Below are 19,636 nucleotides of genomic sequence, written 5' to 3' on the forward strand. Positions count from 1 at the left end.
CCACCTGTCATCCATCCATCCATCCTATCCCATCTTCTGCACTTCACTTTTTTGACCTAATGTTTTGCAAAATTTTCATATCAGACTAGTTACACAGTATTCTGTGAAACAGAATTATGCAAATGTAAAATAACCAACATCTTTAATGAGCACTTAACGATTGTAGACATTGCTCTATCATCTTCTGGCACTGAATGGTACTCTGTGTTACTGTGGAGAATTCTAAAGCCAGCCTGAATTTCTTCCCCTCATAAGCAACAAGTGACTTACTTTTTGCTGACAAAATGTTTTAAACATCTGGCACGTATCACACATACACGCACACACACAAGTATGTATAAAGCATTAGTAAAAATTATGTACATATATATATAATGATATACAGTAATGATAAATAACATAGTTTAAAGAGTACATATCATGCATGGGCATTTTAGAAGACAGTAAGCACCCCATGTACTTACCACCCCAATGAAGAACAAGTATGTGTTCTGTGTCTTTGAACCCTCTTGCATGTTCCTCCCCAATAAAATCCTCATCATCCCCACTGGGACCTACTATTCTGAATCTGGTACTCATTTCCTTGTTATCTTGTACAGTTGCACCTAAATGAATACATATATCCATCATCCATGGACAGTTTGTTAATTTGATGTCTATGTTTTACCTTCACAGAAACATACTTTTCTGCAACTCTCCACCGCATTTCATAGTATAGGTCTGCGATTACCCGTATTGATGCATCCAAGCTGTAATGGAACAATTTTCATGAAGGTGTAGGATCCCATTGTAGGAATATGTCAACGTGCACTTATCCACTATCCTGGCGGTGGTCACCTGGATTGTTTCCAGGTTTGTGCTAGTACAAACAGTCCTGCTGTGAATATCGCTTTGTGCCCTCAGGTAGACAGGTTTGTAGAGCTCAGAAGTTGAAATGTGGGATCATCATGTTCACATATCTCCCCTATCACAGAGTAACCCCAAATTACTTTCTAAAGAGGCTGCACCGTGTTTTCCTCCAGCAGCAAAAAAATGAGGCTTTTCTTCTTCCCGCATTCACAACTTTGGGGAGCAGCAGACTGCCCGACTCTCGGCAACCTGGTGGTTATAAATCTGAACTGCATTATGGTTTTAATTTGTTTTTCTCTGGTTGCTGATGAGATGGAGTATTTTTTCTTAAAAGTATTGCTGCCTTGTGTTTTCTCTTCTGTAAGGGACCCTCACCCATTTTCCTATTTGTTTATTTGCTTTTAACCTTTGCATTACAGGGGTTCTTTATATATTCTCCATCCTAATTCTTTGTTGATCTTATGTGTTACAAACACCCTCCCCAAATTTATGATTTGCTTTTTTGTTTTAAAAAATACTTATTTTTAAAATGGAATCAAAAGTGTCGACGTTCCCTTTGTGGTCATTGTTCTGATATCTTGTTGAAAAAATCTTTTCCCTGCAGAGCTCATAAAGATATGCTTACTACTTTCTTTTACATCGATTTCCTTTTTTCTCCCTCTGGATGCCTAAACGATCTGAAATCGACGTCTATAAATGGCATGAAATAGAGACTGGATTCCCTTTTTCTCATTTGGATAATGCCCCAGTTCAATTTTTGAAAAGTGTATCTCTTCTCGCCAAAACCTATAACTGCAGTTCTGTCCCACAAAGTCTCATATTTGCACGGTGGTTCTGGGGCTTTCTCTGTTCATTACTGTATTTACCTCTCACGTTCCACTCTCACACTGTTCGAATATCCATGGATTTTCAATGACCCATCTATATTCTTCTTCTCTTTAGAGTCTTACCCATTCTTGGCCTTTTGGTCTTCACACAGATTCCAACATCAACCTGCCAAGCTCCCCGAAAGGTATCCCCGGTGCTATTCTTACTGGAACTGCACTGGATCCACGTATTAATTTGGGGAGAACTGACACTTCCATGTCATCGTGTCTTCCTGTCTCTGAAAAGGACAGAGCCATCGCTTCAGTTCTTACTAATATGTATTCTGCCTAAATGATTAGCTCATGATTTCATTATGACTGAAATTTCACAATTCAGTTATACTTTGGTATTGATTTCTTTAACATTATTTTGTTCTGCAACACAGAATGCCTGATGGATTCATAGATGTAGCTATTCTTTCAGTTAAAAAAAAAAGGATATATTTGCAAAGACCTGTTTTGTTCATTTTGTGTTATTGCCAACTCTGGGGATAGTCATTATCCTCACGCTGGATCACCTTTCCTCCTCGTGTTCATTACCCTTCTTCTAATTCTTTCAATTCTTGCATTTCCCCTTGCATTACCAAAATTACCTCAATTATTTCCATATATGTCAACGATTCCCCTCTTCACCCATGTCTACTGTATTCCTTGTAATTTCTGTTTTGTGCTGTTTGGGTCCTCCATTAATGGATTAGATCTCTAGTCTACCTTACTGTCTCTTTGTTTTTGTTTTTTTTTTTCATATTTGAATTCTTGACTTGTTAAATTCATGTTCTTTTAAAAAAATTCCCTACCCATTTAAGCACTCACAGAGATGTCTCTTTTTATTGCCTTTGGTTTATGTGTTCTTCCAAAATAAATTCTTCACCTCTCTTACATGTTTGTCCCTCTTCCTTCTTTCTTCCTGCCTGCCTGCAATATATTTACTAAAGGGGCTGCCACCTTTGTTTTAATCTGATCCGTGCCCAACCTGGACAACTCTGACCCAGACCCCAGCCTTCCATCTGTGCCGACATACTGTGGATGAATTTCACCTGGCATGCTTTGTCTTTCAACATGCGTATCAGCACCTGAATTTTCAACAGGAAGAGAGTTCAGCCAGGGCGCTGATGGATGGAGCTACACCCTATCCTCCCTTTACAGTTCTTTCAAACATTCCATGCCTGAGTTCACTCAACCCTCTGTGTGTACATCTTCCATCTGCTTGAACAACCTTGGGCTTCAGGTGATAACTTCCGTTCATCTCTGCGTCTTGGATCCTTGCTTTTCAAAAGAGGGGCATCCTCAGATGGTGTCTTTTATCACTGCCTACCCTTCAACTGCCCAAAACCAGAAAGGGAAAGAAATACAAGCATTGATTTTCACCTATGCACAAGGAGTTCACAGAGTAGAGAGAAAAATATCATCTCCCCACGCCAAGCTCTCTTTCTGTTGCCTGTGGGTCTTCCAAAGTTTGCATCTTATCTATTGCATTTTCTGTTTAGCTAAATTTATTTCTGCATTGCCTAAGCCCCTTCCGCCTCTGCCCCCAGCTGAGGCCGACATGAACGAGAAAGCCCAGTGGCGGTCCCTGCTTCAGGTACAATGTAGAGGTGATCAGAAAGGATACTCTGCCTCCACAGAAAATATCTCCTCAAATGGCTACACCCACAGGTTACATCGGGGATGAGAGCAGAGCTCCTGAATACAGGGCGCTGGTTACAGAGCAGCTGAACTCGCTTGAAGACCAGCCAGACGACAGTGATGGAGCCCCGAGGTCCACACCTGCAGGACGCCCCTCTCCCGAGTCAGGAGCACACAGCACAGAGTCAGCGTTGTAAGGGGCCAAGGGCAAGGTCTCTCTGTAGGAAATGGGGCTAGCGCACCGCTGTCTGGTGGGTGTGGGGACCACACACGGCGGAGCGCTCTGGCCTGAGCAGGGACCACGGAGCAAGACAGAAGAGAACAACACAGACCTCGCTTCCCACACGAGATTCCTGCCAGCAGGTCCCATCGGTCACACACACTCAGAGGCCAGATGGAATTCAGGTAGGACACGTGGGGGATGCAGGTTATGAGCAGGGAGCCCTGGAGGTTCCAGCAGAGCAGGAGACAGCAGGGAAAAAGCTGCAGAGCCAGTGGCCCTCGTGCACCTGTTCTCCTGGGTCCTTGGGCAAAGGGGGCCTTCTGGTGAATGTTTCATGATGACCACTTACTGACGGCCCCAGGTAGCCCTCTCCCAACACCCCACTGCTGCTCAGCAAGCTACACCAGCTTTTTAGACATGGCAACTTCATGCACCAGGAATGTGAGCAGGGCTGTGCTGTGAGATCCATCTGGTCCCTTCTGGAACCGGCTGAGGTCACCGGCTGAGGTCACCGGCTGGTCTACAGCATCCAAGACAGCTTCACTCACATACCTGGGGCCTCGACAGGATGGCGCAAAGCCTGGGTCCACCTGGTCCCTCCCTGTCCATGAAGCCTCAGGGCCTCTCCCAGAAGACCAGCTGGCCTTTTCCCATGGAAGCTCCAGACTCCAAGGACAAGTGTTCTGGAGACTGCAGAGGAAGGTCCAGGTCAAAGTGTGCTGTGGTCTAGCCTAAGACTCCCAGATCCTCACGTCTGCCCTGTTCTACTGGGAAAGCAGTGAGCTGAGGCCGGGGCACATTCGGGGGCGGCATCCCCACAGGAAGAACATCAGAGGCTGCACAGCCTTGCTGAACCCATCACCCTACGGTCTCCCCTCGCAGAGAGAGTGGGACACATGCAGCTGTGGAGAGATGCACAGAACCGATTTCTAGAAACTTCTGCTCTCTCTTTAGCTGACCCCCCACCAGTCCTTTGTTTGTTGATGCTGGTATTATTTTTGCTGGTCTGTTTTAATCAATTTGCTTTTCATACCTTCAGATTTGGGAGAAAAGATGTTGACTTCTGGCTTCATTCTACCATCTCATTCCAGAATATACACTGAAGTAGCTGCTTTTTAAGTTATCCAAGGAAATGCGTCATAGGCAGCTTTGAGCGCGTTCCTTCTTCTACTTATTCTTCCTGGTTGAGGCACAAGTGACCTGAGCCTTGTGTTAACTCCCCTTTTCACAGTGACCTGATGGTGCTTATTGGAGACAGACTTGAGTCACGTTTGCCTTCCGGCTGATCCCTGATGCATTTCTCAGTTGGTTGGTTATTTACTCACTGCCTCATCTGAGACCACACATTCTGCTCAAGGTTCACTGTGGCCTTTTACTTACACGACACCAGAAACTGAGGCTCTGTGAGCTCTGGTGACCTTCCCAGGGGACACAGTGAGTCACAACACCAGGTGGCAGGGCCCCCCGACCCCACGCTGCGTGCTCTCCGCCCAGTTACCCGCAGGTAACTCTGCCCCATGGATTGGAAAGTGCCACTCCTCATGGTTATTACCACGCGTGAAGCACCCGGACAGGGTCACTCCAATCCACTAGTGTCCCTCAGAGCCACCAAACGTGCAGGGACCGGGAGGACTCCCGGGCTTGCGTCGGCACCTGCAGCCCCCGTACAAACAGGCCGGTTCTCATAGCTCCGTCCCTCAGTCAAGGGCCAGGTCCGGAGTGCTGTCCCTGTACATCCCCAGCACCGAGCTCCACCCTCAGCAAGGACTTGTTAACTGGGGAAAACACGTCAGGTGACTCAATCTCTTAAGTGCTTTTAAAAAATGGATTTCGGAGATGCTGTGGCCGCCCCCCTACCGTGCACTCCAGCAGGCGAGTTTTCAGACTTGTGCCCGGGGGCTGTGTGTCAGCAAGGCCACGTTCTCAGGACGGTAAGGCACATGTCACTGACCCCAGGGACTCTGGCAAGTCGCCGGACCACCTGGGTTTCAGTTTCCCCTTCTGGAAATGTAGGTAATAATTACGCCCAATCTGAGAGGCTGTTTCGAGGATTAAACATGTAAAAAATACCTGAATCGCCCCGAGCAGTGCCTGACACAGATAACAAGTGTGGCTACTGTGGGAATGATCAACTCTACTCGGGGCGCACTCCGCGGTCTCACGCCCACCCTCCCCCACCGCCCCACACGTCTCCCCTGCAGGACCCAGAGCAACACACAGAGAAACAGAATCGGAACGTGCTGGAGGAGAACATGAAGACGCTCCCCCACAGCTCCGTGGACGGCTGACCACAACTCCCGGGACACGGACGTCTCCACGGAGACCTACGGGAACAGACAACCTTCAGGACCAAAACCCATCTCAGATTCCTCCCGGCCGAGGCATGGGGTACTCCTCCCCACCCCGGAGTGCAGTGATGTGCCGGGAGGCGGGGGTAAAACTCCAGGATGACCCAGCCTGAGCTTCCTCACCCACCATGTCTTCCGGCTCACCCAGATCTGTGGACCAAAGCTCGCCAGGGACACCAGAGCATTCCAGCAGGCATCGTGCCAACACAGAAACGTACCGAGGCCCTTTCCCACCAGCTGGTCAGTCTGGCTGAGAAGGAGACCATGGGTGGCCCTACGATGCAGGCTGACAGGATGGTGAGGGCCTCCTATGGAGATGAAGGTCAGCCCAAGGTGACAGAGGGCAAACATCAGTGGCGGGAAGCCTGCAGAGCCAAAGATGGCCACAGAGAACTCTGGCTGCAAGACAACCTGTCTGCGTGTCTGTCCCCAAGATAACAGCACTGATTACAGCATTTAAACCCAAAAGGCTAACCACATAAGAAATCCCTTTCATAAAAATCGCTGGCCCAGCCCCCTCGTCAAAGAAGGAACAGTAGTTCCCGAGGAATTACGCACCTTCTGCCAAAACACATCCACACATCTGTCCACCTGTCCCAGAGAGAACGTCCCTGAACCATGACGAGGATGGGAACTGCCATGTCCACTCAGGTCCACTCATTCTGTCTCCTCTCCCACATTTCCTGGGTGTAGCATCAAGGGACAGACACCGAAGGGGAGTGTGGAGACCCTCCTTCCTATGACCCCCCACAAGCCAACCCACGACAGCTTCCCGCAGCTAAGAAAAGAGCGCGTGAAATGCTTCCCGATACTTCCTGGTTTTCCCCTTCTGGCCATTTCCCAAGTCAACTGGGAAGAGGAAGCTGACTTTCGGTGCCCTTGAGGTTCTGTGCTTTGAGGCAGGAGGGGAAAGTTGCTCCTTCCAAGCAGTGTAAGCAGTGACAGCTTCTGCCTCATGGAGCAGACGTTCTACCAGAAGGAAGAATGTACACTGCACGCAGTTTAAAGGATTTTCGAGAACAATCTGACGCCATACAATGTCACCTTAATTCTAAATTTTGAACCCTCCTCTGTGCAAGTGGTGAGTTCACTCTGTAAACATTTTTTCCCCAATGATCATAATCTAGTTCAGTTGTTTTTAACTTGCAGGGGTGTTTTCTCCCCTAGGGGACGGTGCGGCAGTATCTGGGCACATTTTGGGGTGTCGCAACTGGGGTTTATGCCCTACAGCACCGAGTGGGTGGGAGCTGGGGAGGCAGCGGGGCCCAGACTGACCCCCCCCAACAAAATACTACCCAATCTGAAAATGTCAGCAGCATGAGGTGTAGAAACCCCATCCGCTCTACTGGATTATAACCCAAACTGTAACATAAATATCCAGACGCCCCCAATGAAATAAATAAGTGACTGAATGAATAAATTTCTGAACAGTTAAGTCTCAAAACTTAAAAACGGTCACGGGGCGGGGGGGGGGGTCTCAGGAGACCCAATGACCACACGTACGCGACGTCCTGACTGGGATCCTGGAGCAGAAACGTGGGCATGGGGCAGAGACTAGCAGAATGTGAATCAAGTCTGGTTGGTTAATTGTGACAAATGGACCACACTCATGTAATATGTGACCAATGGTGGAAACCGGCCAGGCGGGGTCTGGGTCTGTCCTACACCAGCCCCACAACTCCCCTGTAAATCAACATCTACTCTACAACCAAAAGCTTGTTTAAAACAGACAGAACACCCTCCGTTCTCCGTCCACCTCTGGCCCACTGTCTACTCGTCGCAACTCTGCTGCTGTCCGTTGGATGACAAAGGGAGGCAAGTCCCAGGCACAGATGTCCCAGACCTTGCTGGGGTTTGGGGACACCCAGCATGCACCCCCTTCCCAACAGCACCCCGGGTTCCTCAGGAGGCAAATACCTCCTCCCGTGGGATGTGCTCTTAGTGACAGGTAATGGCCGGACACCATGTCTCATGATGGGAACCACACGGGGCCCCTCTCCCACCCCCCGCACAGATATCAAGTAGACATGAGAACCAGTGGGAACCTTTCCAGAGTCTCTGTACCTGTTGTGAGCATGACAAGGACCGAGGAAGGGGTTCACAATGGTGGGTAGGAAGAGGTGCTTGGGGTCAGCTGTTCTGTCCACTGTCTCTCAGACACCAAGCCCAATGCCCCACCCTGTCTCTTATTAATTCTTGAGACCCATGATATATACCCTACATGCCCTTTATTTATTTTTTTCTTAAATAAGTCAGACTAGGATTTATGGCCTGCAACGAAGAATATTGCTGGCTACACTGGGGCATGTTTTATCTGAAACAGAGTAAAAAAAGGACCTGATTCTAGGTTAGGGCAGGTTCAAAGCCTGCATCCTTTAAGTGAATGAAGCTCAGGGTCAATCTCAAACCACCACATTAACTCCTAACAAGCTCAGAAACCAGCAAAGCGGGCTTCCCAAACCACCAATGAAGACCTTTCGAGCCTTATCCATCCCAGGCCCCTTTCTGCCCTCATCAAATATTCTTATTCTATTCTCTTACTGCTGCCTTCTTAACTCTCATCTTTGCAAGAACATCTCCTCAGTCATAATATCTTCTTCAGAGACAGCCTTGCCTCTGACCACCATGCCGGACACACAATCCTTCACACACTCCTGAGCACTTACCATTTAACATGGCAAAGACCTCAGCCATGTATATGCATTTGTTCCTAATCAACAAGGCAATCATTCACTCATTCCTTCCTTCAACCAATTCAAGAAGGTCTCTGACTTTGAGAAAAGCCCCTATTCATCGGATTCTGGACCTTTCCACCTGCACTTCCTGGAGTATTCGGGAACTAAGCTCCTGCTACGTAAATATTTGGCTCCAGCCCCACGTTCAGATCTGATGACCAGGACCCCTTTCGAACTGATGTTCTGTGGGGAAACGTAACAGAAGAAGGGGAGCGGGGTGTGAGAGAAAGCCCACGTTCTTTTCTTCCTCCAGACACACAATCAGGTGCTTAGAGACCTAGGTTGCTTCTGAAATTGGCTCTCTGTGGGGGGGAAACAGAACAGAACAGGAGGTGGGAACATGAAGAAAGGACCCAAGTGCCGTGGGATGCTTCCGTTGTTCACTTGAAGGAAAACATTTTATGAAATTAAAAGGGATCCTTAGATGTCTAAGGAATGAAAGCGTTTGCTTTTCTTCTTTCGTGGAGGTCTGCTTGGGAAGACAGGAGCTGCAGGAGGGAACAGAATTCATAAGATGACAAACAGCCCCACCCAGTTTCTCTTCTTCTGACAGTTAACACGCACACCTGTGCATGCAGACACACATACACATATGCAAACATGCACACACGCACACATATGCACACACGCACACATATGCACACACATGCACACATCTGCACGCGTGTACACATATGCACGCACACGTGTGCACATATGCACACACCCACACATGTGCACACGTACACATATGCACACTTGCCTGCACACGCACACCATGCACACACCCACCTGCACACATCTTCCTGCACGCACATGCACATTCCCACCTGCATACACACACAGATACTGTTTCAAACTACCCTTACTGAAAATTTGCAGGACAAACCTTGATTCCTAGAATAGAAGCCCTGTGTATTAGCCATGGTGTCACCCTCCGGTCACAGGCACAGAAATCACAGAAATAACAGGGAGATGGCAGAAGGCAGTCAATCATTATCGACAAAGAACTCAAATGTCAGCTGCCATACGGTTGGGAGGGCTCCCTCCTGTTGGTGGCACTTAATTTAGTCCCCTTCCCATCCCTGGTCATCCTTAGGTGGCCATGGATGTCCAACTGGCACCTGACCTATAAAACATAAGCCCACCCCTGACCATGTTAACATGTCAACACAGGGTGTCCAGAAACAAAACTCACAAATTCAGAGAAAAGGACCCAAGGATCCATTGCCAGAGCCTGCGGTTATTTACAGCAGATGGCCAAAGCACACCCAGACTCATTCTAAATATTTGGAAGCTATGTTAAATTAGTGTCAAATTGACTTCATTAAAAAAGATATACTGTTTTATTTTTTTCTAATTAGGAGAATTCAACCTCAGTGCTAACAGCATGGCCAGACCTGGGTTCACCTCCAGCTGTTGCCACAAACCACTATGACTCACTCGCCATGACAGCTTTTGAAGTTTGCAGTCAGCACGATCTTAGTGCTTGTAAGGGGACAGAAAGTGTCCCACCTCACCACGTGCAACACACATTCATGAACTCTTAATTTCACTATCATCTGAGCTGAAAAACTGAATCTTTTCTTTACAAATTTCTAGCTGGTGAACTCTGAAACAAGTACGTTTTTGCTATACATCCCAAATCCTCAAACCTCGGACTTCTGAGTGGGGCCACCGCATCTAGGAGTTTCAAAATGTGTTTGTTTCTGAATTTGCAAAGATCTGGACTCCTCAGATTACACAGCCCAGCAAAGCAAATTTCTGCTGGCTTCGTGACAGCTGGCCAGTGACAGAGCTGCCCTCAGGACTCTGACACCCGCGTTTTAATGTGCAATAAGTGGTCATCAGCTAAAAAGCCTTCTGTGAAGTTTAATAGGGCACATATAACTGCCTCCCAAAAAGGCTGCATGCAGATATCATCTCCTGGAGACGGGGTTTTCACCCTGGGTCCAGGAAACCAACAACCAGCCGTCGGCAAACCTACAGGATGGGAGAGGGTCCAAAATCATGCAAGGACAAAGCTCTTCTTATTCCAAACCTTTTGTTTCTATCAGCAAAACAGTTCCCTACATAAGCGGCCATCGCCACAAAGAATGTTATATAATCAATCCTGGAAAAGCAGAGCACAAAGCCAGCAGAATGTGCAGAGGGTCTGCGACCAGCTGAATCCCGGGCTGACTGCAGAGCACAGAAGGAGAGCTAATGAGGCCTCAGTCCTGCAGATGTGCTTCTGTGGCCTAAATCCCCAGGGATCAATCCTCTGATGCACCACCAGCCTGCGCCGAAGGTCTACACCTCCCAAGAATCAGCCACGTTCAATCATTAGATTAATGTTGTGCATGAGTTTCTGTGTCTTTAGTTAAGATTAAAAGGTCACAATCAGCAAAGCTTAAATGTGCAAGGGGTAAGGGAAAGAATGATTCCTTCCTGAAACTCCCCCACCCCTTAACAAAAACAAAGAGAAAGGGGGAAAAGGAGAACAAAGAAAAAGCAGATCTGAAGCCCACGTGGAGGACGAGAGGACCGACCGTCGGGGCATGAACTTTAAGACCCACACAGAAACCACGTGTCACGTAGGGAAACCCCCTATTTTCAGGGGTCACCGGGGATGTTGTACGTGGCACGTGAGATCAGTGTCCCTCGCTGGGCAACAATATCAGGACGCCTTTAATCACGCGGACGCTCAAGCATCTGTGTAGCAAAGTTGTCTTGTGTTTAAAACAAACAGAAAATGGTTTCATGAAAATCTCATCAAGCCAAGGCAAAGAGCTTCTCTCACATAGTACATTCCAAGTGAAAACGAACCCGTTTTTTCCCCCAAAGTGCACAGTACTCCTTCTAAATGTCTTGTCTTTGGTATATTCTTATGTAAGCTACTCGACAAATTCTACTGTATATTCTTCACACGTTATGCTCTTTTATATTTTGAACACGGAGTTCTATTTCCAGAGAGAAACAAACTAAGTGAGGTTGGTACCATATCATACTTAGAACTCACAGGCTTGGAATAGATCTGAGTTGGCAAAACTGTACCCTCTCTCCTTCAGACAACTGTTGCCATCCCAGTGACTCGACGCCACTGTGAGCTATTTGACTCCCCGAGGCACAAAGGGCCCGGCAGGACCAGCCCCGCCTCCCTCAAACTTCGGATGAGACCCCACGCTCAGCCCGAGGGTGCAGATCCACGTCCCCACCACTGTTCTGGGAGGGCCTGGACTATGCTGTAAGTGTTTGTTTGTGAAGTCTATGTGTTTGTTTCTGAATTTGGACATGAGAATGTCCTTACCACCAAACTGCCAACCGGGAAAGAGCAAACTATTCTCTCCATCTTACCCTGACCGGGGTGGGGGGGCCGGGAGTTATGAAATGTCGAAGGCGTTCCACCTCAGAAGGAAGGCGCGAACGCAGCTCGTGGGGTCCGAGAGCAGGGGGCTGGAGGCCCCGCCCGGCCCTGGAGCAGCAGGGACAGATGCTCCCCAGGACTCACCTCAGCGTGAAGCGATCGGCGGTGCAGTTCCGGGACACGGCCACGGGGAAGGTGAGCACATCACCCTGTCTCACCGTCCGGGCCGAGTACAGGATGGCCACGTTGCTGTCCAAACGCAGCTCACTCAGTGCGGGTCTGCTGCCCGTCTGGTAGAGGAAGACGCTCCCGATCCTCTGCAGGTGGGGCACCGCTTCGTCCAGCCCGTCCTTCCCCGGCCGGATGGCGTTGCCCTTCCGGACGTCGCCGGCCGCACAGTCCCCGCGCACATCCCCCGGCTGCACGGAGTAGTAGAGCTCCACGGGGCTCCCCTCGGGCGGCCCGGGCGCCTTCTTCCTCCCGGCCACCACGCTCGGGGGCCCGAACCAGGCGGCCAGCAGGTCCAGCTCGGCCACGCACAGCCCCAGGGCCCCCTGCAGCCGGCAGCCGGCCCGCACCTCCCGGGTCTCACGGAAGGCGAACACGCGCAGGCAGGGCAGCCTCTCGCCGGGGCTCTGCGCCGCCCAGTCCCGGCCCAGCACGTGGAACAGCACCTGCACCTTGGGCCGGCTCAGGTACACCTTGTCCCGCAGGATGTGCGCCTTCAGTTTCCAGTTGAGGGAAAACTTGTTGGTGAATCTGAAGGGGCTGGAGGGCAGCAGTAAGTCCTGGGGTACCACCTGCTCGATGGAGAAGGGCCCATAGCTGGCGTTCAGCACCGGCAGCCGCTTGGATTTGTAAATCAGGAAGGACTCCACGCGGGACTGCAGGCTGGAGTTGCGCATGATGTCCTGGTTGGCCTCCTTCAGGAAGAAGGACACGTCGGCGTTGTTGATGTGGTAGGTCACAGGGAGGTAGGTGGGCAGCAAGGAGAACCTCTGGATGCTCTCCAGGACCCCTCGGCTTTCAGTCACTGTCGGGAGGGAATCGGAGCGCAGGCATTAGGAACCCAGGTCGGTGCTAACACTATTTCCGACGGCTTCGTACCCCTTTGTTACCCATTGCCATCTTTGTACCAACCAAAACTTCTCACACGATCCACTCGCCTTATATTAAGTAGGCTGTTTTTACAGTGGGGTTATGCCTACAACTTGTTCTTTTTGCTAAAAAGGAGTGATCACCCGGGATTAGGGAAGTCTTAAGAGCACGCTAGCATCCGACAGAGGGGGCTGTTCCCATTGACGCCACCAGACAGACTGAGACTAGAAACAGAAGTAACTTTCTCAGCACGGGTGCTGACGCTGCGTCCACAGCCCACCTGACCCTCTCTGGTCCACGTTCCACCTACGACACATCCAGCCACTGGGGAACGCTAAAGGACTCGGGGCGAAGGTTCGTGAAGATGGGCACTCACAATCCCATGGACATCACACATGCCCCTCGGGGTTCAGCTGAGAGACCCAGAAGGATGTGCTGAGAGGAGCCTCCAGGAGGTGACCTGACCATGTCCTGTCGGACCCCAGCATGTAAGGCACCCACCCCGTGGCCCCGGGAAACACATCCTTTTCATTACAGCAGCCACAACCTCCCTGAAAGCTGTTTGGAACCCAGAGCACAAAAGGCATTCTTTTTTTTTTTTTCCTTGCTGAACATATCCCTCTATCAGGGGAGAAAAAAAAAAAAAAACCAAACTGCTATTTTTACAGTATGCCTTACTTTCTGTAAGAAAAAAACACAGACATAGAAATTACACAATGCAAGAACCAATTTAACGGGTTTTAGAAATGGAAATTATTGGCTTTGGGAACACTGACTTTCTAGGCAAAGTTCCACAAGTCGTACAAAGCCCTGCTCATCAGTAGCCACGTGATTCTCTCTGGTTATTCTGCAATGAAAGCAACTCGGGCCCTAACATGCATTGTGCCAACCTGCCTCAAAGGTCCCTGTGGACACCTGTTCTGACACATAACGCCCACCTGAGTCTGGACCCCGGTGGCAATGAGAGCGGAGGAGAAAGCGAAGACTCAGAGACAGGGTCCTGTGCATGGCTTTGCCGCACATACTCCCAGGGACAGGTCACCAAACCGCTTGGCCGCCGCGGGGCTGGTGTGCAGCGTGAGGGCCCAACCAGGCATCGGAGCCCCGCCCAGCTGCGACACCGCAGGGCCAGAGGCTGCATTCATTCCACTTCTGGACGAGCCACCAGTTCGACACGCACATTCGTCCTGAGTGTGCAGAAAGCCCCCGGGGAAGACCGCCCTCAATTCAATGGCATGACCACACCTGTGCCAGGCTGACCCCAAGGAAGCAACCAAGATTTGTGTGGTGCAGAACCATTTGAAACTGCCAAGAAGTGAACCATTTGGACTGACCCCAGCAGTAATTTCATATAGTTCAACCTAATAAATAGGAATTTCTTCCCCCAAAATCAAAACATCATAGGTATAACCAGATACTTCATTCATTAACAGGATTACATTTTTTAAACTTTCTGGAAGTCACTCAGGAGTCATATTTCATATAACCCTGTACTTTCCCGTGAGAGTTTTAGTGAAAGCAAAGAACAGGGGGTGGGTTTTCTGCTAATATTCTGCACCAAATGCTTCATCCCTTCACTGGGTGACTCTTCACCCTCGGATATATCCCTGCCACTCCCCGGAGGCATGATAAAGTCACTTCTCTGGAATGCTTCCCGCGACTGGTGCTGGGTCCTTTGCTCCATGTTTTCACAGTCCCTAGGAGGGCGCCTGGAAAAATATCAGTATTTGATAAATGCATGAACGGATGGATTGACAAAGGAATTATGACACTAATATTACAAAGAGCGGATTATATTTTTACAGCAGGATTTTGGATGTTGTGTTCTCTCTGCCATCTCTCTATAATTAGAATCCTTGATCCCATCAAGAGCTCCACGTAATTGTAGCGATTTGGGGCAAAGGAAGATAGAAGCTTCTCCACACAATGAGATCCCTTAAAAGACCTACATCAATGACACCGTGTCTCCTGATTCTTAAAAATACACCTTGGCACTCCTCGGAACAACTGCATCGAGCTGTCTCACACCAGCTTCTCATTCATTCCAGAAACTGCCAAAACCAAACCACGAAGTTGCACGTGCACCACTAGACATCAACACCGTTGTGTACTCTCCCGTCGATCATCGGACCCCTACTCCTTGAGGACACCAAACTTAATTGTGCAAGTGATTCCATATTCCAAGGACAGTGACCATGGGTCCTCTGACTTTATTCGGGAAAGCAATAGGGGGTCACTGCAAACATCCTTGAAAGGGAAGTAATTTCTAAGCTTTCTTGCACAGATGGCCTGTTTGTCTTTTTTCTGGTATCTGACCTAATGCTTATTGCTTAAAAGTGCTCCAAGTTGACCTAAAACTCATGGTATTTACTTATACATCCTTTATTCTTTTTTTTTAACAAAATGGCTAAAATAATGCCAATTCTGTTCCACAACACACAGAATGGACTAAGAAGCAAAACTCATTACCCTTGAATCCCCAGAGGGGCAGCTCTTATAACCTACAAACCCCGATTCTACATAAACATGAGGAAGATGTCAGATAACCAGTAAATCTCAATTAATAACCCATTAAGAAAAAAATTACATTTGATTTTGATGCCATGGCCTTAAACACTAATTTGAAGGAAAGCACTATGTTTCCATCTTAAAGCAATTTAGTGGCTTTGAAGAGATTTTATATTAATTTTAGCATTTTTGAAAGTGTAATTTTTTCCCTAAATAACACTTTCAAGGAAGATGGCAATTTGAGCACCGACCTTTACATTTTCCCCTGGGCCGACCGGAAAGCAGTACCTGAGGGGATGGGGTAGCAGGTAAAGAATCACATGAAGTTCAGTCTGCCCAGCAGGAACCACGGGAATTCCTGAGAGGTCACATGGGATGCAAATGCCACATGCAAAAAATAAAGCACGGTTAATAAAATACGGGAACCCAATTACGTCTCAATTTCCAATAAACAGAAACATTGCAGGGGCATGTGTGTAAGAGAAAGTAAATAAATTTGTTGTTGATTTGAAAGTCAAATGTCACCAGGGGGTCCTGTATTTCTATTTGCTAAATCTGGCAACCCTAAGCACGAGGTCAAAAGAAAAGAGCAGACAGCCTGACAGAAACTCCCCTGATATTTCTAAGAGCAAAAACCATGCACCCCATGGTCGCCCCACACGTGGTGATGCTCCTGAGGTTGGCAGGCAACTTTTGCAATGAGCTGAGTTCAGAGACCAAAGAGGAAGCCTGGCCACCTGCACGGAAAGCCCCGAAGAGTCAGGGTGTCTTGCTAACAAGGAACAGGAGGTGTGATGTCACCTCCTTGTGCTCCTGGGATGGGTCCCGGCCAACCCTAATCTAGGCCAGAGCACAGGAGCTTTGGAACCCTGGGTCCCCCTGCTGGGAGTATCAACAAGCCCGATGCGCCCTCACAGGGCTCACACTACAAGCCACGGGGGCACAACACGGCAACACAGGATCAGCAGGCCCCTCGGGGTGAATGTTTGGTGTGAACTCTAATAGGTGCGAGTGAAAACCAGGGGCAAGGAGAACACACTCCATTATGTGACGGGAAATTGCCCTGCAAGAGACTACCCTCCTAGAAGGATAGCCAGAGAAGAAGCAAGTAAACAAACAAAATGCAGAAGAGGAATGGGATCTATTCACAACAGCTGCAAAATAAAAGAAAAACATTTAAGAAGGCATTCCGGAGGCAGAGGAACAACATAGCTTTGAAGAATATTTACCGAAGAATATGGAAGGGCATTTTACACAGAATAACTTTCAAGCCCTCAACCATGCAGACCGCACAGGCCCTTTGTTATTTATAAAGCAATAAAGGCTAAGAGGGAAGAAGATCTGGCAGTATTAAAAGTAAGGGATTTAAAATGGCTCCAGAGGCAATAAAACAGATTTGAAAAAGCAGAAAATTGAATTTATCAAATGAGATGGGGAACTTTGGAAGTTTTCCCTAAAGGTAAATGTTAAACACAAAGAAATAAAAACGGCCGGGGCCAGGCTGCAAAGATGTGAGTCACACATTGGTTGTTCAACGAAGATAGTGGGGCTTCTCGGGAAGATACCAGAAAAACCCAAAAGCAGCATCATAGAAAGACAACAGAGAAAAGAAAACATTCCTGGTTGTAAAAAATAAATATTTCACCGAATTCCAAGGAAACAGAGAGCACCACTTTTTAGATCTCTCCTGAAGACATTTTTTATTACTTTTTTCTGGAAGAAGAGTTGACACAATGTTGCACTGGTTTCAGGTGTAACAACAGTGATTCAACAAGCTTGTCTGCCATGCGCTCGCCAAGAGTGTAGCTACAATCTGTCCCCAGGTAACACTATACAAAACATTTATTAATGTCAACAACAAATAGAATTATTTATCCTTGAGGAGATCGCTTCCCTCCAGAGCAAATGAAGATCCCTTCACCGTGCAAAAGAGTCTAACTCGTTTAGAACAACAAAGCCCCATGATGTGGCAGCCAGCCCACAGGAGGGAGGTTGGCCGGGAAACCACAGGGACACTCATGTTTGCTGTGACCCTGCCCAACGTCAGTGACCATCAGGGGTGAGGAGATGCGGGGGGGGCAGTAACAGACACATGACTTTACAGAGAGCTGTGCCCTACAAGACACCGTGGACTCCAGAAGGTTCTGAAAGCCAAAGAGAGGTACCTCCAGGAATTTGGATTTGAGAGTATTCAAGACAACAGACCCAAATCAATGTCCCTAACCACCTCAGCTCACTGGCCTTGCTCCTTCCCACTCCTGGGCTCGGATGGTTACCCTATGCAAAGACGAATAATCAACAGCCCACCCCTAGCTCCCACCCCACCCCACACCTAATACATTTGCAGCAGGGGACCTGCACTCCACTAAGAAAACAGAATCCATCAGAAAGGAACCCTCTCATCTCCCGTGCAACAAATCACTCTGTGACTTAAAATCTGCTACCGATTTTGCATGTTATTTACATATATATACCTATATATATATAATGGGTCAATTAACTTGACAATCCTCACCAAAAACCCATCCTTGTCAACTACACTTCAATTAAAAGAAAAAAACCCTTCAGTTCCTGCAACTTTCTCCCTCAAGCTTCTGCATTAGTTTTTTCTCCTTGTGAACTGGTAACTCCCTTCAATACTAAAAATACTGTAATATTTCAGGTATCACATTGAAATAATGCTATTTCAAAATATAGTATACTCAAACTTCAAAAACAAAACACCCTGGGTTCCAAATCATCCCCCACTTACCATCTCATCTCTCTGCTTCTCTTCCTATTCCTACGTACACACATATATGCTATTATAAACATGCACAGACATGTTTGGATTTACATCAATGACTGTAGACAGCTCTATGCACACAGGCACACACATACCACACAAATACACGTGGTCATCTATGGTCACTGTGATAGATTAAATCATGCCCCGGCCAAACATATCCACAGCCTAACCCCCAGAACCTGGGAATATGTGACTTTGCAGATGTGATCCAGTTAAAGATTTGGAGATGGGGAGATTACCCCGGATTATCCAGGTGTGTCCAATGTAATCACAAGGACCCTAATAAGAGAAAGGCAGGAGGTCAGAGAAGAGAGAAGATGCTCCTTGCTGGCTCTGAAGTTGAAGGAAGGGGCCATGAGCCAAGGGACAGATGGGCCATGAGCTGGCAGCTGCAGAGGCAGGATCACGGCCCTGGGGACCAAGGTGAGACCTCTGGCCTTCCTGCATTTGTCTTTTAATCACTGAAAGTGTCATGTCTGTTGTTTCGTACGATTTTCTTCTTCTACAGAAAAGGAAACCAAGAGTCAAAGGGACCCACACCATGGCCGAGGTTGCACAATAGTGCGGTGCTAACGGGCACAGGCACCAGGAGCTGACACCACACCTCCTTCCCACCCCACCTCTGGTGACTCCAGGTCCTGGGTCCACCACAAAAATTGGCGGACCCTCCAGATCAGGTGTCACCTTCCCTGCCTCCAACCAGCTGTGATCCTATCACTTTGTTGCTGTCCTTCTTGCTGTTAATCTTAGAAAGGTGTCCTTGGCTGCCCAATGACTCCCATGTAAAATTCACACCCTACAGCTCAGCATTCATGACATCCTGGCATTTACTGCTCTCCTCCCGGGCCAGTCTCAGTGTCCCGCTCCCACCACACTTAACCTCCATGCCCACCAGTCTCAACGGCTGCTGGTCATTCACCAAACACAACCTCCCTGGCCCCTCCTTTGTTGCTCTCCCTCTCCGTGTTATAATGGCCTCTCCCTCAAAGCAAATCTCTAGCAGGATGATTGCCATCTGTCCTAGAACACTGCCTATCAGGGCTTCCACATCTAAGAAATTCACCCAATTCACCCCACTCAAATGGGGTCTCCATGCTATGCAGTACTTGATTGTGGTTTTCTCCTTGGCTATGTAGCAAACTGCTTTGCATTGCAGTTCAGTGAATTTACTTCACCCACCAAGTCACTTATGTAATAATTATGCTTCCTTAGTTCCAGACACTCTCCTGTAGGCTCTGGAAGGATGGATGACCCTGTTATGCTTAGGGAC

At 48.2% G+C, this 19,636-nt stretch overlaps 1 protein-coding gene across 1 annotated transcript in view; it reads right to left on the reverse strand.

Moving 5' to 3' along the window:
- The window catches only part of TMEM132D (transmembrane protein 132D), a 554,840-nt gene that overhangs the window by 400,995 nt on the left and 134,209 nt on the right, over positions 1-19,636 (reverse strand). Inside the window, exon 2 of the mRNA XM_025858624.2 lies at positions 12,117-13,005. Within this exon, the coding sequence (XP_025714409.1) occupies positions 12,117-13,005 (889 nt within the window). The remainder of the gene's footprint in view (positions 1-12,116; positions 13,006-19,636) is intronic.

Source organism: Callorhinus ursinus, unplaced genomic scaffold (genome assembly GCF_003265705.2).
Source record: "Callorhinus ursinus isolate GAN/ISIS: 27379988/994484 unplaced genomic scaffold, GSC_fseal_2.0 scaffold97, whole genome shotgun sequence".
Taxonomy (NCBI): domain Eukaryota; kingdom Metazoa; phylum Chordata; class Mammalia; order Carnivora; family Otariidae; genus Callorhinus; species Callorhinus ursinus.